Consider the following 25,354-nt stretch of genomic DNA (forward strand, 5'->3'; position numbering starts at 1 on the left):
TATAATATTGTTCCATAATTACAAACCGTAATTACTAACAGCATACGTCTATAATACTGTTCCATAATTACAAACCGTAATTACTAACAGCATACGTCTATAATATTGTTCTATAATTACAAACCGTAATTACTAACAGCATACGTCTATAATATTGTTCCATAATTACAAACCGTAATTACTAACAGCATACGTCTATAATATTGTTCCATAATTACTAACAGCATAAGTCTATAATATTGTTCCATAATTACTAACAGTAATTACTAACAGCATACGTCTATAATTTTAAAAACTTTGTTACAGAATAACTTGGAAATGGATCCCGATGAGGAAATGGCCATTGGACCTGTCTCTCAGACGACGAGCATCAAAGAGCGTCATTTGAAATAGCGGCACCAGGAGTGGGACAACAATGGCATCGACGGAGTCGGACGAATGGCCGGAGTCCTTGTCGCCGGAGCCTTCCGTCATCCCCGGAGTGGTTAACATGCCGGCGACCTTTAATTGGCTGACCTTGGAGGGCATCGTCGTGTCCATCCTCCTGGGGGTCCTCATCCTGATCACGGCTCTCGGCAACATCTTCGTCATCGCGGCCATCCTGCTCGAGAGGAACCTCAAGACCGTCGCCAACTACTTGGTACTGTCCTTGGCCGTGGCCGATTTGATGGTCGCCTGTCTGGTCATGCCCTTGGGGGCCGTTAACGAGGTCAGTGGTGTGAAGTGGTATAAAATACATTAGTCAAAAAGTTGTCTAAAGGGGTACGTGTGATCACAAAGGCTGGTTTTCATTATGGGAAAACGCCCCGACGGTGAACGTCGACGCGAAAAATTCCCGTTAGTCCTAATGCAATATTTTTGCGTCGACTCTCACCGTTGTGGCGTTTTCCTCCTAGTGAAAACCAGGCTTAAAGGAAGTGCAGGTGGTGGGGTGGAGGAGTGGTTAGCACTTTCGCCTCGCAGCATGAGGAGCCGCGTTCGAACGCAGATTGTGGCACTGGGTGAAAACTCGGAACAACTCCTTCTGCCTTGAGTTTGCAAGTTCTTTCCTCACTGGTTTAAGGGGTTTTTCCCCGAGCGCTTCGGTTTCACCTTCCATAAACGGTTAACGGTAATAGTGAGTGTAGATAGCTGTTGGCTCACGTCGTATGAAGGGCTTGCCACCACCCTCCTACGCGTTGTAACCCGGCCACCTGAATTAATAGCTTTAGAAGTCGCTTGATGACTTAGGCCTAAGGTGGTGCCAAGGGTATTAGCCTAGCTGATTATTAAACACATTCACTACACCTTTTTGGTGTAAAATGCTATTAATCCCTTAGTAAAGAGAAAAACTGTCTAAGGGAGTTAAACGAGTGTAATCACCTTCACTACACTTTTTTGGAGTTTCTGTGTACCGTTTAGGATAACAGTAAGGTGTTTATAAAGGAACATCTATTATATCAAGAAATGATCCAAAATATTATATTTATAATATACTTATGTCATTTTTGATAATTTAATGAATCATCAACTATTGATATAATCATAAGTAATATAATAAACATAATTACGACACTTGCTATTCACCCAATGCAAATGTTTTAATGATTGTCTGTTTCGCCAATAACAACGTAAACTATTACGTACCGACGGACTGACTACACTCCGCCAACTGCTCCTAGTATTTGTAGGATGCTCGGAATATCGCCGACGGTCCGCCGGCAGCCTTTTCGACGGACTAGCCAAGGCCTATAGAAAATTGAAATGCTTTCAAAAGTGTAAATAACTCTTACTTTTGGAAAATAATGAATAATTATGGAATCGGAAGATAAAAATAACTATTACCAATAATGGCTCCATTTCTGAAATTAGTTATTTTGGAATTTCAAACCTAAATGCGTGTACGCTCGTATTTATCGCCTTCAAACTAACCAACTATTTTGCCAACGGAAAGATTAGGAAGCGACGAGTTTCCTCCATCATTAACCGAATCCGTAGCATTAAGTCTCTGCCCATATGTGTAGCATTGAATCTCTGCCCATATGTGTAGCATTGAGTCTTTGCCCATATCCGTAGCATAGAGTCTCTGGCCATATCTGTTTCATTAAGTCTCTGCCCATATGTGTAGCATTGAGTCTTTGCCCATATCCGTAGCATTAAATCTCTGCCCATATCCGTAGCATTGAGTCTTTGCCCATATCTGTAGCATCGAGCCTCTGCCCATATCCGTAGCATCGAGTCTCTGCCCATATCCGTAGCATTGAGTATCTGCCCATATCCGTAGCATCGAGTCTCTGCCCATATCCGTAGCATTGAGTATCTGTCCATATCCGTAGCATTGAGTCTCTGCCCATATCCGTAGCATTGAGTCTCTGCCCATATCCGTAGCATTGAGTCTCTGCCCATATCCGTAGCATCGAGTCTCTGCCCATATCCGTAGCATTGAGTCTCTGCTCATATCCGTAGCATTGAGTATCTGTCCATATCCGTAGCATTGAGTCTCTGCCCATATCCGTAGCATTGAGTCTCTGCCCATATCCGTTGCATTGAATCTCTGCCCATATCCGTAGCATTGAATGTCTGCCCATATCCGTAGCATTGAATCTCTGCCCATATCCGTAGCATTGAATGTCTGCCCATATCCGTAGCATTGAGTTTCTGCCCTTATCCGTTGCATTGAGTCTCTGCACATATCCGTAGCATTGAGTCTCTGCCCATATCCGTAGCATCGAGTCTCTGCAGTGCCGGATTAAGACCTTTGGTGGCCTCTAGGCATTAGGCTATCGGGGGCCCCTTTAATACAAGTAGAGGATTCAAGGATGGAGTAAGAGGGTAGCTAACGAAACCAACTTTATCTAGAGTGGACACAATGACCATTTTGAAAATAGGAAGTGGTTTGTTTTTATAGGCGCCCGCAGAGTTGGGCAAATGGGGAAATTGCCCCCCCCCCCCGAATCGGGCCTTGCCCTGTTGTTTTCTCTGTCGAACTTTTTGGGGAGTGCAGTGACGATGAAGAGTGATCCAGTTACTTGAAATGTGTGTAAATGTTGTATATACCATCGAGCGAGTTCACTATATGACTCCCCCCCCCCTTGAAATAATTTCTGCTGGCGTCCCTGCTCTCAGTAGCGTAGCCTGGATTTGATTTCGGAGGGAGCACACAATGGGAAACAAAAATAAAAAAGTAGTGTTGTTAATTTTCCGGAAAAATAAAATGCGGAAAAGTTTCCGCAAATCGGAAAAATAAAAATTTTAAACATAAATTACCTATTAAGGGTTTTTAATTTTTTTAACTTTTTATCGATATAAAATGTCGAATATCATTAAACAAACTACAAAACATTAATAGCGTTACATTGTTAATCAGTTTAAACTAGTCTAGAGGTTTAGTTTTACTTTCAGATTCGAAAAAATGAGGCGAAAATACCGCTTTATTTCAATTTGCAAACAATATATTAGACTAATCATGGAAAAAAACTTTTTTATTTTTTTCGGAAAAATACGGAAAATTTTCCGGAAAAAAAGGCTCAGTCATTTTCCGGAAAATTTTCCGAGCGGGAAATTTTCCGCGTAAAATTTTCCGATTTACAACACTATAAAAAAGCCATACGTTTCGGGGGGGGGTGGACTTGCCCTTTGGTCCACCCACCTGGCTATGCCACTGCATGCTCCTCTCTATTTGAACCCAAAAACCAACCCTTTTCTATTCGACTAGGCTAAAACCGAACTTTTCGCCCTACCCCTCTATAAGACGAAGCACTTAATTACATACGTTCCTGATTTCCATGCGTGACAATTCACATCGTAACTAAAACAAACAAACAAAAAAATTACATAGGACCCACTTAAAGGAAGAAACAACTGGACCATGATTATCCAAATTATAGTTCGACTATTCAAATTTGTTTAATGCTGGGAAAATGTGGTCAATTCAAATCCTAACGATGTTTATATGAAAGACTATGTTGGGGCCAAACAAAATGAACAGGGGTGGGGCAGCCCCTTCTCTGCTGAGCGGCCTGACACGGAGTCACAGAGTGGACAAGAGATTGGTTATGCCAGGTAACAAGGTAGTCGTTTTGGTACGGTTTTACCTCTATAGATCACCTTAAAACGAATTAGAGGCTACGCGGTACCCTATTTCGACTTACTCGAATTCGTTTTTCAGTGTTTTTCGAAAGAGTATTTCATATCTCGTTTACACTATAAATATTAACATAAGTGTATCATTCTCTCTAATTAGACAAAACGCTATGCTACCTATGACTAGAGTCTTTGTCGGGGTCGGTCTGGCAGCCCTCTATATCCGCCCTATACTGTGTATGACCTCAACTTCACTCTGAATTTATACTGCCGAATGTAACGTTTCTTACATCTCATATGGTACTCTTCACGTCTGAAACGTGTCTCGAGGACCCGAGAGAGATAAATTTTGGGGGTTGGCCCATCGAGTTTCTCCCCCCAAAAAACCTGTACCATATTTGTTCAAGGTCAGTTTTAGATCCAAGGGTTGAGTTTTGTTCAATAAACGCCCCTTTAGTTGCCTTCTTGACCACTCGGTGGCGCCTCCGCCGAAATGTTTTCAATTTTTTTCTCTTTGGAGTTCACTCTCTATACAAGTTCTGACGTCACGAAACCCAGACTAAGATACCCGACCGAGTCCCGGAATTTGTATACTTAGAGAGAATGATCCACTTATGATATTAAAAATAGAATCAATATAGTTTCAAAGTTATTGATAGTTTCATTTTGAAAAAGCATGGCGTAAAACTGTTATTAAATTTAAATATGCTTAATGTTTTTTTTCAAATAATTGTTTTTTTGAACAAGCGTATTGACGTGGGAGTTTTCGGGGCCCCCTGACCCTCGGGGGCCCCTAGGCACGTGCCTAGTGTGCCTAGTTCTTAATCCGGCACTGAGTCTCTGCCCATATCCGTAGCATTGAGTCTCTGCTCATATCCGTAGCATCGAATCTCTGCCCATATCCGTAGCATTGTCTCTGTCCATATCTGTAGCATTGAGTATCTGCCCACATATGTAGCATTCAGTCTCTTCCCCCATTGACGCTACCTAAGCCCTCCAGGCATGCACTGCGTATTTGGTAGGGGCCAACGTTTTACCTGAACTCTAGGGACGAAAAAAAGAGTTATTGCTAAGGCTACATTTAATTTTGTTTTGCAATGGGAACCATTGTGTTTGATGAGTTCCTTTTGGTTACAGATTTTATGTCAACATTGTTACTTTCTATTAATAATTTTTATTTATAAAACAGAAAAATAACTTGTCAGGCCTTGGTTTTAGATACAATATTAAATAATAAAACAAGATATACCTTTTTTTTTGGAATAATTTTTGAAAATCTACTATATGTGTGATCATGTTGATATCCAAAATGTTTTAAACCAAAACAATCCATTATAAAACAACTTGGCAAGTTTGCCAAAATATACCTCTCCTCGGAAGAATTTGCCCTAGGGTGTATTAACTACTGAACACGGTACTCAATGATATTCCGCCATTAAAAGCGGCCCCCAAAAAATTATCCCGGTGCTATCCCAACCAGCAGATTAATTTTTATTTTAATCATTAATATTACAAATTATCTTGTTTTAAACAAATTTCCAATATCAATAGAACAAAAAACCAACTTTAGACCCAAAACGTTATTAAATTACCAAAGTAACAAAATGAGAAATAAAAAATACAAATTTAAAATTATTAGAACGCTCACGAAAAGTAAAATATACGTGCAAGAAAATCCAACCCATTATAATTAATATAATTTAGCCGAAACAACCGAGTTTAATTCATTCAGAATATTATAAATTAATTAGTTACAACAGTGAGTTAGACTTACTAAAACAATGCACAATTGAATTTAACCCTATTTACAGTACAATTTTATCAGTTAAATATAATAAGAAGCCCATTTTAATGAAAGAAATATCTACAGAGAGTATTTGTATTTTTCTCGCTTACGAAATACTTGCCGCATCTTTAACGCTCATTTCATTTCAACACTCGCCCTTGATGAAGATACCGTAGAATAGCTATATTCGACATCTGGTAGTGGACGACTCGTAGACTTCCTGTTGACGTTGGGACACATATACCGCATGAAAAAGACCAATACCGTCCAATTTCCAATATCATATAATAACACCCAGGAAATTAATGACTGCATTAGGAATCGTAGATATCCAAATATCCACACCAATAGAAAAAGCGAAAACCTTACCATTAACAAAGCACAAAAAGCCACTTGACTAAACGGCCGCTCGTATATCAATAAATGTCAAACCAACGCCACCGCAATAATACAACTATATCTAAGTCGATAATAAAACCCGTAAATAAATTACAAAATACTAACTAACTGGACCACCCCCGGTTTCTACCCTTTAACCATCTTATCTGCTGACTGCGCTTAAACAAGATTTAACCTTTAAAATTGCATACGTAAACAATGGTAGACTTTAAAAACTATTAATATACTCTTTCGCTTAAGCTGAGCTTATAATTTTCAATGAACCGTAACATGTGTCGGTGGTTCTGTGGTAGATCACTCGCCTATCATGCAGGAGGGCTCGGGTTCGGATCCCGATACTAAGACGAATACTAAGACGAATACCGTAAACAATTGGTGGAAACCGTGACTTGGTCCGTCCCAAAAGTCAATAAGAACTTGGAGAGAAAACACCCATACATACAAAACGCAAGCACAACAAACTCAACACCCACAACCACCAAAACACAAACTTAACATCCCACACTACACATAAACATAACAATAACGAAAATTTCCAATAAAACTGAGTTGAAACCATGGCGACGATAAGCGTTAACGAACAAAACAACCAAACCCAACCGCTAATTTATCGGTTGGGTTTGTCCCGTCGGAGAGGTAAAAACTAAAAAACGGAAATCAAATAAAATTTTCATGTTTAAAATTTGGATTCAATAAAAACCCGCTTGAGGGCCACGCTTTAGGCACCCCAACCGCGGAGCAAAGGATTCTGGGTAACGTTGAACCTGACAGGCTTCCCAGCCTCGTTTCCCTCCAGTGCATTTTCTGGTGTACAGTTTTCATTGGTTAGACGCTTTAGTGGCTGCTGCCGTCAGAAGGGGAAAATTCGGAAATTGTCGTCCCACCCCCGTCCGTAAAACGTTCAGCCTTAAGGCTCGTCCAATGAAATTTGTACACAACCCCGCGTTAGCGAGTTTAAAGGCTAGCTGCGTTCTCCTTAAGCTATTACAGACCTCTGGCGCGGGGGAACCATATTCCGTGCTAAAACACTGTTACTCGGGCGTTAAATGAATTTATGAAAATATTCTTTTTTCGGATGTAAATTATGCCATTGTATCCGCCCTGTGGATGGAGTTGATTTATGACGCGAAGCTTAGGCCTAATGATATTGTTGAGCAGGAATGGTATTCTGTAATAATACCAACGAAAATTAGTTTATTTTTCAAGTGAAGGCCGGAGGAATATCATTCAGTGAGTGCGGAGGGCTCTGCCTTATTTTCGGGAAATTCCGGTTTATATTCTTATCTCACTTCGCGTGCGTTGAAAGAATCAACCTTGGCCCGCGCACGTCTTGATTTATTGAGACAAAACTCCGATTACGAGGCAAATGGACCGACAGCCGAGATGCATATTCAACAAATGTTCGGCCGTTATTATTAATACACATCGACGGAACTTTGTTAACTGGCCAGCAGATGGCGTTGTTTTAGTGGCACTATTTTTCTAAATAAGCGTATCTACTCATCAGAACTAAAGTACTTTGCACTCCAGCTCGCGAATAAAAATCACCCTGTTAATTTACATAGAAAAAATACAGTTGTCTGTCCAATCGTTAGTCTTTGGTTACGTATTATTTTACAACATTATTTGCGTGTTTTTTTAAACGTAGGAGCGGATGTTTGTACGAATGACAATGGTCGAGGTAGATACGTCATTGTGTTACGTCAGGAATGCATAGCTCTACTGGGAATGCTTATCGCGGCACATTTTCGTCTCGAAGTGACTGACGGTTTTATGACGTCACTATGTAGCCGTCAGAGTGATCGTACCATACGCGATAAGCATTCCAAGTAGAGGTACGGATTCCTGGTTAATCAGCTAAGCTAATACCCAAGGCACCTAATTCAGGTGGCCGGGTTCAAACTCGTAGGAGGGTGGTGGCAAGACCGTCATGCCACGCGAGCCAACAGGTCCCTACACTAACTTTAAATTTGAATTTAAAGTGTGTATTCCATTTTTGTGTTGAACAACATACGTGCTAAATATTTTGAGGATTTCATATTTTTTGCCTTTGGAAATTTTTCTACGAATTGATTTTGATAATTTCTAATATAATTTGATACAAAGTAATATTAAATCTAAATTAAAGACGAAGCACAGATCGTCAAATTACAGGAAACCTTCAACTCGTCAATTTTAATTTTTGTAATTTATACGCAGTGAAATATTTGTAATAATTGTATCTGAGGATCTTCGCTATACCGCTTTACCGTCACAATCGAAGATGGAGGACGAAAACTATAATTAAATAAAAGTCGCTGGTTTTCTTTGGGAACTGTATGCAGGCGCACTCGCGAAGGGACTAGATATATCTCTCTCTTGATTTGACCGTTAAGGGTCTCTATTTTAACGGAAAAGGGCATAAAAGCACGTTCCTGCAAAGGTAACCGCGCCAAACCCGTATATCTCCACACTTCCCACCGAAATTCAATTCTTTGAAGCTTGTTAAAAATACGAACGTCTTAATCCTATATCCTACAACCGAGGTTCACTAATCAAACATAGGACGGTCTCATTAAAAAATGTTTCTTTCGTCTTAAGACCAAAAAATGCTCCTCTTAATTAATTCACATTTTTTATATATTAGATTCCGTTTAAGGGTGCAATTAAGACACTTGGTTTTTCTGTTAGGTTTAATTATTGCAGCCCGAGTTCCCCATTTTTTGCCAATTAATTTTAGTTCTCTCCCTAATTTGATGGTCTTTATCAAGTGGCAGAATGACCAACACGACATTTTCCAAAAATGGCGACTCATATACTTTTTGATTTGATATTTATGGAATCATGGAGGAATAGTAGAGGAGGGGAAAGGAAAGAGGGCGCTAAATCCGACAGCGTAGTGCCAGTTCGAGGCGGGAGGGAAAAAGGGGGGAAAGTCGAGGTAGACTTTTTAAAGAATTCAAACCCTAACCGGTAGATCGCGCCATGATCGCGCTGCCTTTGTTGGAATGTATGAATAGATAAAAGTCTACCTCGACATACCCCCCCCCCCTGTTTCTACATCCCCCTTTACACGATTTCTGAAGAGGAATGTAATAATAATAAATAATAATAATAATAATAATAACCAGCTAGGCTAATACCCAGGGCACCACCTTAGGCCTAAGTCATCAAGTGACTTTTAAGGGGGAAGAATACAGTAAAAGCCTCTTTTTCGTTCAAGCTGAACGTTTCTGTTTTAACAATTACATAATTGAATTATATTTTTCTTATTAGGCTGAACCTTCCTATAGTGCTTAAAATAATTTTTATAATTATAATATTAATAGTTAAAGGGAATATAACCTCAAGTATTTGGTGTGGAACACCAACGCTTGCAGCTCTGGCCGCTCTTGCCTTTGGCTTTAAAAATGTTTGGCGCCACTGTACAGGGACATTTGAAAAATTGAAGGGGTCTTTCGTAAAGATTGCTTTGCAGGTTATATTCCCTTTAACGATATATAAGGTCCTAACTAAAGGGTAGTTTGGGCACTTGCTCAACTTGTTTAGCTCCGGGGGTCCCAATTAACACGTAATAACTTAATTACTTTTAAATTTAAAATTGTAAAAATTATTTTAAGCACTAAACAAAAGGCTTTTCTACACTTAAATATTAATTTTATAAATTAAAATACAAAATTAAAAGAGTTCAGCTTGAAATAGCGCGAAAGTAGACGATGGCCCCTATAGTCTTCCCCCTTAAGCCATAAATTCAGATGGGCGGGTTACAATGAATAGGAGGGTGGTGGAAAGCCCTGCATGCCACGCGAGCCAACAGCTACACTAACTATTACCTTTTACGTCGACAAATTTTTTATGGAAGGGGAAACCGAAGAGCTCCGGGGAAAACCACTTAAATCACGGTGAGAGAACTTGTAAACTCAAAGCCGAAGGAGTTGTTCCTTGTTTTCATCCACTGTCTCAAGTTGGGCTCGAACCCGGCTCCTCTTGCTGCGAGGCGAAAGTGCTAACCACTCTGCCACCCCACTTTAATAATATGAACGTATAATGTTGACTATTAACAGAAGTGTATAAATATTCCTTACGTGTGAAGTATCCATCCATTTAGCAAGGAAAATGAATCATGTAATAGGATAATAGTAATAATAATAATCAGTTAGGCTAATACCCAATACACGACCTTAGGCCAAAGTACTTGAGGAAATCAATTTTGCGAAAGAGATAAATAAACTCGAACAACGTGGGTGCGTTTTACGTCACAAGATGTTGAGTTGCGGCTCAGCCATCTTTTATCCTTCCCCTCTCTTTCTCCGCAGCTTGAAACGTCGAGAGCGCGTTTCATCCTACCTCAAACAATTCCCCCCAAAAACCTGGAAATCGATGAGTCAGCATTAGCCAATTTTATAATGCCGTAAGCTATTTTGTGAACTTCGAAAGAAAATAAATAAATAGGGAGACTCGGTAAAAGATAACATCCGCTTATATGGCAAACCCGCAAACCTAGTTGCGTGGTTAATATTTAAATATGGAAGCGAAATCTTACTCATTTTCTGGATGTTTAAACAAAGCATTATATATAGCGAAATGGCAATGTCTCATTAATGTTTATTAATATTTCATTTACAATATTCGTATATTTTGAAATGCACTCTCTTCGCGATTTCGAAAATATCAACCAAAAATGGACTGAATTTACGTCGAATTTTTAAAACCAAAAAATAATTACGCTCCTAAATTCTACAGAAGTAGTCCTGTATAGTCTTTGTGAAGGGTTTGACAGACATAGCTAGGAATTTAGGGAAGGACCTGAGCAAACTGTGTCCTTGTATAAGCGTCCCTTATCCGGGTGATTCCGTTCTACCGGAAATAGATATTTGGGTGATCGTAGTTTTATATTTATGAGAATAGCGTCTGATGTTTCTCATTAGTGAGCTAAAAGACTTTAGTAATACGGTGGACAATCCTCTAACATCCGGTTTGCGGAAGGAGAAGTTCCGAGAAAAAGCGAAGTTTTGCCAAAACAAATATGCAAGTGCCTCATTTTTGGAATGTTTAGCACGTGATATTTGCGCAGAAAATGACTTTGAATCTGTTCACAAATGACGTAACGTGAGAAGGTGGAACGATGTTGATGCGAGTGCTACCATAAAGTTAAATTAATGTTAATAATAATCAGTTAGGTTAATACTCAAGACACCACCCCAGGCCCAAGTCCTCGAACGACTTTTAATTTCATTAATTCAGGTGGTCGGCTTACAACGCGATGGAGGGTGGTGGCAAGCCCGTCATGCCACGCAATGCAACAGCTCCCTACACTCATTATTACCATTAACCTCTACAAGTAATTATGGGAAGGTGAACTGAAGAACTCGGGGGAAAACCCCTTTTACTGGCAAACTCTACCGAGAAAAAGTAGTTCCGAGTAATCACCCATCTGGAGCCACTAGCGGGAATCGATCCCGGCTCCTCTTGTTGCGAAGCGACAATGCTACCCACTCCTCCACTCCTCTTAATGATAAACGCATTGCATCTCAATCAAAAAATATCTGTCGAATGAGATTTTGAAAGTTACACTAAGCGCGAAGTTTCCTAGCGGCGTATGCATGAACTATGTAATCCGGTTGATATCACAAAATGTGTAGCCAAGCATTAGAAGTCCTGAGTGTCATGTGTTTCGAAAATTGCCAGTAGTATTTCAATTTCAAATCCTCACCGACTCAATAGCGTTTACCCACTTCATGCCGAAACTCCGAAAACATTGGCTCCAAAGCTGCCATGGTAACCAACTATAGAGAAAGCCCTACAACAACTGATGGAGACAGTTTTTTTGGATTTCACGCACCGGAAGTGAGTGGTCGCTTCTTTTCAAAAACAGTGATCGCGAAATTCGAATCCAGGGTAAATTATATTATATTATCTTTGATGGTAGGCGCACGGGCTCCAAATTCAGCATAATCAGAAATCCATATATACCTCTGCTTGGAATGCTTATCGCGGCAGATTTTCGTCTCGATGTCGCTGACGGTTTTTTTGACGTCACTATGTTAACTTAACAAACAACAACGTGAGAGGGGAGCGCGCTCAGAGGGGATTTTTTATCTAGTAGGCGGTGCCAAAGCCGTCAGAGTGATCTTACCATACGCGATACGCCAGGATAAGCATTCCAAGTAGAAGTATGTATTCCTGGCATAACGGTAGTAGGAATAGAGTCTCCTACAGACCTTTCACCCTACAAATCAACCAAAAACTATCCTAGGCACCAAAACGTGAATTTCAAAATATCCAGCATCGAACGTCCTACTTTATACTCCCTTTAAAAGACTTGATTTCGCCCCTTTTATGTCATTGAAGGTGGCGTCGGTGAAAAACGTGAAAGCAAACTTCTCTCTCATAATGTTTATGCTAAAGAATTTTTTATTTCCGCGATTTAATTTACTTGTTTTAACATTATCTTTTTTTACAAGCTGACGCTTTTTCTATAAATAATGAAACAGCTCAATCCATCAGTTTCTAACGTCCATCATTTGGGAAGCAGCTGAAGACCTTATAAAACTTTTATTACAGAGAGATTAAGCCCGCCCGTACAAAACTACGTGTACGGAGAGCGTGTAGACTGTGTTCTCTAAAGCGAAATTTCTTTCAAATAACTTACAGCAACGTAAATATTCCGAATAAAATATTTAACTTCAATCAATATTAGTTTAAATAATTAATTCACTTAATTCGGTATTCGCTAAATTAATTATTACACTTAATTCAGTATTAACAGCAAGAGGAGCCGGGTTCGATCCCAACTTGTGGCACTGGGTGGAAACTCGGAACAACTCCTTCTGCGTTGAGTTTGCAAGTTCTCTCCCCACTGGTTTAAGGGGTTTTCCCCCGAGTTCTTCGGTTTCCCCTTCCCATAAAAACTTGTCGAGGTTAACGGTAATAGTTAGTGTAGGGAGCTGTTGGCTCGATCTCGTGGCATGCAGGGCTTGCCACCACCCTCCTACGCATTGTAACCCGGCCACCTGAATTAAGGGCTTCAAAAGTCGCATGATGACTTAGGCCTAGGGTGGTGCTTTGGGTATTAGCCTAGCTGATTATTAATTAATTGCTTAATTAAAAATTAACTGAAATAACTACTTAATTAATAATTTTCTTAAATAACTACTTAAGTAATAATTTGCTTAAATAACGACTTAAATAATAATTTGCTTAAATAACTACTTAAATAGTAATTTGCTTAAATAACTACTTAAATAATAATTTGCTTAAATAACTACTTAAATAATAATTTGCTTAAATAACTACTGAAATAATAATTTGCTTAAATAACTACTTAATTAAAAATTCGCTTAACTAACTACTTAATTAAAAGTCTGCTTAAATAACTACTTAAATAATAATTTGCTTAAATAACTACTTAAATAATAATTTGCTTAACTAACTACTTAATTAACAATTTGCTTAACTAACTACCTAATTAATAATTTGCTTAACTAACTACCTAATTAATAATTTGCTTAACTAACTACTTAAATAATAATTTGCTTAACTAACTACTTAAATAATAATTTGCTTAACTAACTACTTAAATAATAATTTGCTTAACTAACTACTTAAATAATAATTTGCTTAACTAACTACTTAATTAATAGTTGGCTTAAATTACTACTTAATTAATAATTTTCTTAACTAACTACCTAATTAATAATTTGCTTAAATAACTACTTAATTAATAATTTGCTTAACTAACTACTTAATTAATAATTTGCTTAAATAACTACTTAATTAATAATTTGCTTAAATAACTACTTAATTAATAATTTGCTTAAATAACTACTTAATTAATAATTTGCTTTAATAATTAAATGCTAAATTAATAATTGGCTTAAATAATTAATTAACTTCATAAATAGTTCGCTTAAATAACTCATTCTATTAATTAAGAAAGCACTTGAATAATTAATTTGATTAATTAAGAAGGCGCTTAGATAATTAATTCACTTAATTTCCCTTATTAATTACGTAACGAAGAGTATCATTTGGTACCCAACCACCTGAATTAGAATAGCACCATGAATCTTAAAATTGTTGAATTTCTTTCAAAATTAAATAAATAAATTTATTTATTTAATGTTTTACTATTATCAATAATAAAACCAAGTATTAAATTGATAATGTGCATTAAAATCATTGATAATTTATAGGTTCCGTAATAGAATTATGATTCCTTTTTCGAAATCTTGTGGTTGACTAACCAAATCCGCTAACCATTACGAAATACGTAGAATACGAAATCCGCCATTTTCCAAGATGGCGTCGGATTTCAATCAAAAACCTTAGATACCAGCTAACGCGTCTACTATGTGTGGACCAAATAACCGATACCATTTCCGATAAATTGGCTTACAATCAGAATTATGTCTTGTATAGTTTACGGAACGTTAGATCGTTCGATATCGAACACCCTGTACAGAGCTCTATAGATTGTTTTGGTCGGTCCAATGCCCACGTCGAAAACAAAATCAAAAGATCGGAAAAATTATAAACAAGGAAAAAATAAAGATTTGAAAATTTCCTCGGAGAGAGATAGTTTTGTGCCCATTTCGCAGTTTAGAAAGCTATCAAATGCCTATCACGCTCCCCAGAGGGCAGGCCGACCACCCTTGTCAATATGATGTGATAAAACACGCCGAAACAATTTCCCGGGCGACTTGAGTTCGTGAATTCATTTTCGATTTCGCGTTTTCTCGATCCTTTCTCCGAGAGGCTCTGCCGTTCCAACTCCATCTTTTCCAAATGTTTTAGGCATTTTTAGCTCGCCGTGTTAGATGGAGAACGCGGGGAAGAAATAGACTGCGCTGTATAAAATATCGCTTTGACTGGAAAAAACACAGTTCTTCAATAACCCAAAAGCTCCTTTCCAAGTCGGTTATGAGCCTACGCAGACTCGAGGACGACGAAATCTATAAAGGGACTTACTCGGTAGTCATATTATAGTTTTTAGCAGACGATAGTAGAAAATATAGCGCCATCTACACTCAGAATATAGAAAATAGAGAGCGGAAAAATTAACTTCTAGTTAGATTTTATAGCATTTAAGTTTTAAGTTCTTTATTTAAGACGTCAAAAAAACGTTTCCATTGTCCGGCTAAGTCATTATATGACTTTTAACCGGCGTTTGTGTGTTTTTTTTTCTTCAAAAAATATATATTAAAAAAAACAATAAATAAAGAATTACAGCAACAAAGAAAAGTAACAAAATAAAAATTTAAACTCTTATACAACAATTATTTATAAAAGAAAGTTAGGTAACATTTTGAACAAATAGCTTAGCCTGTTTTTTAAAACATTTTAGACCAACTGAGGTGGTAGTATTCAGGGTATTAAAATATCTGGTTCCCTCACAGAAAATAGATTTTAATTTTAGCGAATTGCGCGCCGCGGGGGTATGTAAAATATAGTTTTTTCTGGTAAAATAAATTGAGAGTCTACTAAATTTCCAAGAATAGCAAATAGAGTGCCATCCGCATTCCGAAAATAGAAAATAGAGAGAGATAAAAATAAACTTATTTTTTCGTTTTATAGCATCTTCGAGAATATAAAATATAGCGCCATCTACGTTCCAAAAATAAAAATTAACTTCTCGTCACAATTTAGCGGTGCTTCGAGAAACAAAAGCGCCATCTTTATTCATAAAAATAAAAAAGCCAATACAAACAAAATCATTAAGTTTTATAGCATCTCCGAGAATATAGCGTCACCTATACATTGCTTAAATCGAAATCGAGACTCTTAATTCGTCCGATACGATTGTAAAGTCGTTGCAATTTTCCGTTTTTAATGTGGTTCTTCTATGAAGACTTTTAGCAAATGTAAAAATTACCTTCTTGTTTTGAAAATAGAAAATATAGCGCCATCTAAATTCGTAAAATTGAATTAGAGTCTCTTAATTTGTCCGCTTCAATTGCAATATTGTTTGCTATTTTCATTTTTAGTGTGGTTTTTTAATCAAATCTTTTGAAAATGAGTAAAAGTAGCACAAGTAAAAATCTTATTATATGTTGTCGTCGCCGCGTGTCCATAGTGTTACTGAAATTGAAATTTGGCCTAGCAGTTACTGTGTCGATAATATATATAGGCTGAGTCCTTCGATACATTTCTTGGTTCATGGCATACTTAGTTTATTCCTTGGAGCTATTTCGATATTTCGAAATATGAGTCAAAAATGTAGTTAGTTTTACCATAAATATTTTTACTAGAAGCATATAATATTTTTACTAGAAGTATGTAATATCTTTACTATAAGAATATAATATTTTCACTAGAAGCATATAATATTCTTACTAGAAATATATAATATATCTACTAGAAGTATATAATATTTCTACTAGAAGTATATAATATTTTTACTAGAAGTATATAATATTTTTACTAGAAATATATAATATTTTTACTAGAAGTATATAAATTTTTTATAGAAGTAAATAATATTGTTAATAGAAGTATATAATATATTTACTAGAAGTATATAATATTTTTACTAGAAATATATATAACATTTCTACTAGAAGTATATACTATTTTTAGAATATAATATTTTTTCTAGAAGTATATAATATGTTTACTAGAAGAATAATATTTTTACTAGAAGTATATAATATTTTTAATAGAAGTAAATAATATTGTTATTAGAAGTATATAATATTTTTATTAGAAGAATATAATATCTTTACTAGAAGAATATAATATTTTTATTAGAAGAATATAATATTTTTATTAGAAGAATATAATATCTTTACTAGAAGAATATAATATTTTTATTAGAAGAATATAATATTTTTATTAGAAGAATATAATATTTTTACTAGAAGTACGTTCAAGTTTAGCCTTTGTGATTATCGTCAATTTAGCGGACGGAAATCCAGCAGTTTCTCTAGTTCGCCGTTAGGTGCTCTATGTAAACTGAAGAGGCTAATTGCCGTTGAGATTTGTATTTTCTTGGTCATCTTGGCGTACTCCAAATCAGCCTTTTAAGTTTACCAATCGGGGTTTCAAAAACAAACCAATAGTGGAACTACATTATAAAATAGGCTAAAAGCGATGGTGGGCAAATAAGTAGCGCAAAAGCAATCTTAATTCACGGTACGTCGCTCGTGAAATCGAAAACATCCAAGATCAGGCAAACTTTAAAGAAGCCCGCATACTTCAGAACAAAAACCAAAAATAAAAGCATCTATTTTCTAAGTTTTCTTACGGAATGATAGCCATCACACAAAGAAAACATATCTATACAGGGTGTTTCAATTTTTCTCGGTCAAGCATTTTTGTCGAAAACTGAGAATTGCAAAAAAACTAAATATTGAACAGAACAGTTGGCCAGAAAAGTACACTAATAATATTTTAATATTTGCTTAATTTAATTTATATCAATTAAAAAATATTAATTTATGTAAATGAAATAATATTAATTTATACAAATGAAAAAATATTAATTTATGTAAATGAAATAAATTAAATAAATTCAATTCAATTCAATACTAATTTAATGATTTATTAATTTAATTTATTTATATTAAAATATATTAATTTACATAAATTAAATAATCGAATTAAATTAAATACTAATTTCATTAATTTAATTTAATAAATTTAATACTTATTTTATTATTTCAATTTAATTAATTTATTACTTATTTTATTATTTCAATTTAATTAATTTATTACTTATTTTATTATTTCAATTTAATTAATTTATTACTTATTTTATTATTTCAATTTAATTAATTTATTACTTATTTTATTATTTCAATTTAATTAATTTAATACTTATTTTATTTTATTATTTCAATTTAATTAATTTATTACTTATTTTATTTTTCAATTTAATTAATTTATTACTTATTTTATTATTTCAATTTAATTAATTTATTACTTATTTTATCTTATTATTTCAATTTAATTAATTTATTACTTATCTTATTATTTCAATTTAATTAATTTATTCCTTATCTTATTATTTCAATTTAATTAATTTGTTACTTATCTTATTATTTCAATTTAAATAATTTATTACTTATTTTATTAATTCATTTAATTGACTGCTAATGAAAACATTTACATTTACCATAGAATTTTAACACACTTCAGAAATATTTGCTAAGCCCGAGTACATGACCCAAATATAAATGTTTACCCAATACTAAAACGCGAGCTAAAACGAGCCTAATAAGGCTTTGAACATAATATTTGTGTTCGTGTACCCTGCTTTACTTTAAAAATGTCTTCGTATATAATCTATAATATACGAGGCTTAAGAACATTTCAATTTAAACCAGTATTTACGATTGCTTAAACGTACATTGCTAGAAAAAGAACGATCTGTCATAATTATCTCTCGATTTGACGAGCAGGAAAGATTTAATATTAAGTATTTTTATTTAAAGCAAGTGTCGGCTCTAGGTGAAGTAGCTCTATTTTCAACCGATGTCGCTAGCGTCGAAATCAAAACAAGATGCTGAAGCTACAATTTGACCCAAAAGGCGGGACATAAAAGTATGCTTCGCGTTGATTGGCTCATTTGTTAATTTTGTCAATAACTTCATTTATAGTAATTGTTTACAATATATTTTATATGGGATATATAATTTAGGTTAAAGTTCACTAAGTAAAGTAAAAGTGGTCTAAATATAACACTCTATAAAGACTCTCTGAAGACGTTATTGTTTCGATCTTTTGAATTTTAGCTTCCGTTACCATTAATAGATGGCTCCACGCTCTCCACGAAAGTCATTTCTTTCGAAGATTCGGATAGATTCATGGCCATCTCTAATAACAGAGGCATTTTCATAATACAGATAGAAATGATAGAGCCGACAGTTGCTTTAAACTCTATAGATATTATTGTACGTGTCACATAACTCACGTTAGGAAGTATAAACCAATGAGGTAGAATAAATAGAGATCCAACCAAATCTGGGATTCGCGGGACACGTTTTATTAGAGTAGGAGAGTTAGGCTTAAGTTTCAACTTTATCCAATCGTGTGGGCGCCATCTGTTTCTATAAGCAGACACTTTTGCAAAATATAATAAGGTTTAGTTTTCCAATAACACGATAGATGGCGCCAACACGATTTGATTCAGTTCATTTACTAGGCCTAACTCTCCAACTCAACAAATACTGTCCCGCGAAACGGTAGGTCGTGGAAGGCGGATTTGGATCTCTATTTATTCTACCTCATTATTATAAACGTGGAAAGAAAATTGTGGAGAATGATCATGTGACTCTCGACTTAATTTTACTTTACGGGAATAGGTAATATCACAAGACTATAATATTGTTACAATATTAAACACTTATTGTAATATGTACCTTCTCCTAACCCAACCCAACCTAACCTAACCTAACCCAACCCAATCTAGCCTAACCTAAACTAACTTTGAGTTTGAAATTAGCCAAATTTGGCGTTCGTCGTATGTTCCACTACACTCATTCCCATAATGTAAAATTTAACCGACAACGCTCTGCTTAACCTCAAAATTTTCAAATCGTGATCGTCCATTTGGAACCCCTGAACTAAATTCTAGTTTATTAATATACTGCGTAATAGACGGTAAAATAAATTGCAATGACTTCCCGGCTTCGAAAGTTTTCTTGAAGTTGGGGCTAGGAAAAGAGGGGAACAACATGGTTTTCGAAATAAAACGGTCAATGAACTTAGATGGAGCCACGTGGTCCATGAGGAATCATAATTTAAGTCTACAACAGATATTTTTCTTGGCGACAGGCAGAAAGCGGTTTGTGCACCTGCTCAAATATAAACCAATTCGGTGTTCCTTTCTGGGGCTAAAATAAGGATTTTTTAGAACTGCCCAAATACTAACTGAACCCCCAAAACATAATTTCAATGAGGTAAAAAGCGCCGAATTCAGAATTTGTAGCAGACGAATATTTTAACCAAATTATGGGAGATAAATGGGCTGAAAATAAGTAACTTAGTTCAGCAAAATTGGCTGCGTTTGTCGATATATACCGGAAAGACCCGTCGCCATCTCCCATGAGCTAATCAGCTATTTTACATTTTTCATACTTTTTGGCGATAAATTCCCGATAAATAGCACTGCCCAAATCCAATTTTTGAACTGCAAATCTAAGTTTTAGAACTACCCAGAGCTGCCCACTATTTTAGGCCTTTTTTCCTTCTCTAGACAGCGTCCACTTCATAGAAATAGAAATGAGACTAGAACCACTTCGCTATCGGGTAATCTCAAGGAAAACGGGCAAGCTAGAAGGCTGGTTTGAGTCTATTTGATCGATTCCCAAATGATCGAACGGGTCCCATTTGATCGAATTTCCATTTGATCGAATTGCATTTGATCGAATGGCATTTGATCGAACGAAATTTGATCGAAAGCTACTGTAGGGTAAAGCTACTAGTTTTTGGGAGTAAATCGAAAAGGCAACGGTGCATACGCGCCTACGGCACGCGTACATCAACCTAACCTAACCTAACCTAACCTAATTTATATATATCAAAAACAACGGGCGGTTATCATCGATATCATAAAAAATTCCATCATATAGTGTATAAAGTAAAAATCTCTTCATCTTTGTGGCTTAATACAGTTAAAGCAATGAATTATTCCATCATTATTCCTTCTGCACTTCATATTGACATTCGGTAAAATAAAAACATACCAACTGGTACTATAAATACTTTTGAATTCGATCAAATAGTATTCGATCATTTGAAGGTTCGATCTTATGAAACAAATGACAAATGGGATTCGATCAAATGGAATTTCGATCAATTTCAACGTATAATGATCGACTGTCGATCACATATTTTTCGATCAAATAGACCAACACCAGAAGGCTGCCATGCGAGTGGAATCGCTACTAATCCACGCCGGAGTGCGCCATCTATTAAAAAAAAACTTTACATTTCTTAAAATAGATGGCGTGCTCCCACAAAGAATACTGGCGATTCCACTCTCATGGAAGCCTTCTAACTCGTACATCTCACCACAATCTACTCGTGCTTCTAGTCTCATTTCAATTTCTATGGTTCACTTTTGAATGAACAGCAACGGTCCACAATTCCACTCACATTTATTTAACCGTCTATAGTAAAACAACGCAAGCTTTTCTAGATATTGAGAGCATTGGATTCACATGTATACCCTGTATATAGACCCCCAAAACAAAGACGATATTACATTTCACCTCGGGTGTCGTTTTAAAAGGAGTGAGGAGGCGGCCTGACTATATTTTTATGATCAATCTAGAAAATCCCGTCGAAATATTTGGTCAAGATGACAGCCATGGCTCAAAGGCGGGGACTCCGAAAGTGACGGGGTTCTAGCTATCTATAAGGGTTCAAAAAACTGTTTTTTTATTTTCGTTATTTACATATAATGGGGGAGAAAAGTCAAAACAGCTGGACGTCTACTTCTTTTCCCTATATAAGAGGTTAAGCGGACGTTAAGAACGGAAACGTCTAGCTTGTACGTCGCCTGGATACCAAACCTTCGCAAGTTTCCAAAGGATATTTGGAAATAGAACCCGCCGCCGCCGCCGCCGCCGCCGCCGCCGCCGATGTAGGCGCCGCGCGCCGGCGCGATAACGACGCCGAAAGTTTTTTTTGCACCGCCGCCGCCACCGATGTTTTCTCGGCGCGCCCCCGACGGTTTATAATATTTTTTAACAGGGCTAGCAGATTTTCCGTTGATATCAGTCTTTTTGCAGCTTTAACAAAAATGTACCGTATTTTCGCGGATATAACACGCTTCCAGTTTTATTTTTATTTTTTTATTCCGGTCAAAAAGATATAACACAGGGAAAAAACGCCGTTCTGAATTAAAATTCCGATAATTTTAATAAACCGCCGATTTGTAAAAAACTTGTATAACCCACGTGTTATATCCGCGAAAATACAGAAGTTCTTTCTTAATCATATTTCAATTATTACTTTGGTAGTGCAAATAAAAGATGATTTATTTTCTAGGTGTTTACGCGAAAGTCTTAAACTCCTAGAAAAGAGATTGCTAAAACGTCCTATGTTGCAGGCTAAGAAAGACAAAATATATAGTACAATCGGCGCAAGGATGCCTCAGATCGTTTCCGGTTATTCCACCTTGCGAAATTTGAATTTAGTCATTTTACGGTCAAATTCGAATTTTGCTCTTTTCGTCGTCTTTTAGCGCCACCTAGAAACCAAAATTGGAATCTTTATTTTTAAATTTCATAATTGTGGTGGCGAGCAAATTTAAAAGATAAGGAATTCCTATCATACTTAAATTTAAAATAGTAAGTATAATTATTTAATTTTGTAAATTTATTTGTACGTCTTACCAGTTAAATCGTCAGTTTCTTTTAAAATAGTTACCACGCTTTCTTGGGGATAACGTTGTCTTAATGAGCTATAGAGGTTTAAAATTATGTTTTTCTCTTTACTTGTTAACAATAAACCTTTATCGTGTTTTTTATAGTTACCTCTTGGGCTATTTAAAATGTTTGGAGCTTCCATTATCGAACTTTCTTTAGAAAAATAATTCGTATGTATTCAGTAATTAAACTCATGACAACATGAAAGTAAAAATTTGATTCCAATTTCGGTTCCTAGATGGGGCGAAAAGACGATGAAAATCACGAAATTTTAAATTGACCGTAAAGTGGTCAAATTCAAATTTCGCGCGGTCGACTGGCCGGAAATGGTCTGAGGTATCCTTGGGCTGACTGTACTATATATTTTGTCTTTCTTAGCCTGCAACTCGCCACAGCGGTGAACGTTGACGCAAAAAATCTCCGTTAGGCCTAATACAATTTTTACGCGTAGAAGCTCTCCGTCGTGCCGTTTTGGTCCTAGTGAAAACCAGCCTAGTGAACGTCGACGCGAAAAATTCCCGTTAGGCCTTATGCAATATTTTTACGTTGACGCTCACCACTGTGGCGTTTTTGCCCTAGTTAAAACCAGCCTTTAAGTCGATCGCGCCGCCGCCACCGCCGATGGATAATAACCGGATCGCCGCCGCTGGTCAAAATTTCGCGGCGTCGGGGTCTATTTCAAAAATATGTTTGAATTTGATTTCGTTGAAAGAAACATTTTGGTATACCAGGGTACGCGATGAAAGATAAAAATGTGTTTGCACAATACTAAAACGCAAGTCGAGTAATGTCTTAACGCATAAGGGGCTGTTCGCAAATCACGTAAAGCCCACTTCCTCATCGTAACGAATGTAAAATTCGCCAAGACCCCCACCCCCAAAATGACGTTACAAATACTCCACCATGAATCTTAAAATTATTAAATTTCTTTCAAATATAACGAATATATTTACTGTTTTACTTCAAAACCTAATTGTACTTCTTCTAAGATGAGAAAAACAAGTATTAAAAAAGTTAATAATTTAAGTTCCACAATAGAATGATAACATGTGATTTACAATTTCAGTGACTTCTAACGTGCCCCTCTGTAACGCAACTTGTGAACCCTCCCTAATTTTGTTTTCTTGATTTACTACAAATGCCTCTCTTAAAGGGAATAGAACCTCCAACACGTTCTTTATGGAAGACCCCATCAATTTCCTTTATTGCCTTCACAATCAGCGACTATCAGCGCCGCAAGTGTGAAAAGCCATGGGAGGCAGCGGACAATATTGGAACCCTCGGAGGGCGACAGAAATACCAGAGGTTATAATCCCTTTAATATGCGTTTACGATTTTCACCTTATTATACAATTGCAATTTCCACCAATATTTACGCCTTCTCAAAATTTAGCTTTTATTGCCTCTCAAATAAGTTCCACAAAGAAAGGAGCGACTATTTTGCCTTTTAAATGAGCGCGAAAAGAGAGGAGCGTCTATTTTGCCTCTTAAATAAGCGTGGAAAGAGAGGAGCGTCTATTTTGCCTCTTAAATGAGCGTGGAAAGAGAGGAGCGTCTATTTTGCCTCTTAAATGAGCGTGGAAAGAGAGGAGCGTCTATTTTGCCTCTTAAATGAGCGTGGAAAGAGAGGAGCGTCTATTTTGCCTCTTAAATGAGCGTGGAAAGAGAGGAGCGTCTATTTTGCCTCTTAAATGAGTGTGGAAAGAGAGGAGCGTCTATTTTGCCTCTTAAATGAGCGCGAAAAGAGAGGAGCGTCTATTTTGCCTCTTAAATGAGCGTGGAAAGAGAGGAGCGTCTATTTTGCCTCTTAAATGAGCGTGGAAAGAGAGGAGCGTCTATTTTGCCTCTTAAATGAGTGTGGAAAGAGAGGAGCGTCTATTTTGCCTCTTAAATGAGCGCGAAAAGAGAGGAGCGTCTATTTTGCCTCTTAAATGAGCGTGGAAAGAGAGGAGCGTCTATTTTGCCTCTTAAATAAGCGTGGAAAGAGAGGAGCGTCTATTTTGCCTCTTAAATGAGCGTGGAAAGAGAGGAGCGTCTATTTTGCCTCTTAAATGAGCGTGGAAAGAGAGGAGCGTCTATTTTGCCTCTTAAATGAGCGTGGAAAGAGAGGAGCGTCTATTTTGCCTCTTAAATGAGCGCGAAAAGAGAGGAGCGTCTATTTTGCCTTTTAAATGAGCGTGGAAAGAGAGGAGCGTCTATTTTGCCTCTTAAATGAGCGCGAAAAGAGAGGAGCGTCTATTTTGCCTCTTAAATGAGCGCGAAAAGAGAGGAGCGTCTATTTTGCCTCTTAAATGAGCGTGGAAAGAGAGGAGCGTCTATTTTGCCTCTTAAATGAGCGCGAAAAGAGAGGAGCGTCTATTTTGCCTCTTAAATGAGCGTGGAAAGAGAGGAGCGTCTATTTTGCCTCTTAAATGAGCGCGAAAAGAGAGGAGCGTCTATTTTGCCTCTTAAATGAGCGCGAAAAGAGAGGAGCGTCTATTTTGCCTCTTAAATGAGCGCGAAAATAGAGGAGCGTCTATTTTGCCTCTTAAATGAGCGTGGAAAGAGAGGAGCGTCTATTTTGTCCGAGGGGCAGGTTACTTCCATTTTGGGTGCGTCTTAATCATAGTAAAATGATTAAATCAGGGTAATCGTGATTAAATCAGGGTAATCAAGATTAAAAAATCTAATCAAGATTAGAAAATCTAATCACGATTTAAACGAGATTTAATCATTCTAATCATGATCTAATCTTTTTAATCAGGATCTAATC

At 36.6% G+C, this 25,354-nt stretch overlaps 1 protein-coding gene across 2 annotated transcripts in view; it reads left to right on the top strand.

Annotated features, from left to right (window-relative positions):
* Nucleotides 1-651: 651 nt before the first annotated feature.
* Nucleotides 652-25,354, top strand: part of LOC149926074 (5-hydroxytryptamine receptor-like) — a 56,719-nt gene continuing 32,016 nt past the window's right edge. For both annotated transcript variants that reach the window (XR_016476874.1, XM_090160174.1), the window contains exon 1: nucleotides 652-709. Coding sequence is in view for 1 of the 2 variants with exons in the window: in XM_090160174.1 (XP_090016300.1) it covers nucleotides 668-709 (42 nt within the window). In the remaining variant the exon portion in view is untranslated. The remainder of the gene's footprint in view (nucleotides 710-25,354) is intronic.

Source organism: Leiobunum rupestre, chromosome 10, assembly GCF_980474605.1.
Source record: "Leiobunum rupestre chromosome 10, qqLeiRupe1.1.hap1, whole genome shotgun sequence".
In the NCBI taxonomy this organism is placed as follows: domain Eukaryota; kingdom Metazoa; phylum Arthropoda; class Arachnida; order Opiliones; family Sclerosomatidae; genus Leiobunum; species Leiobunum rupestre.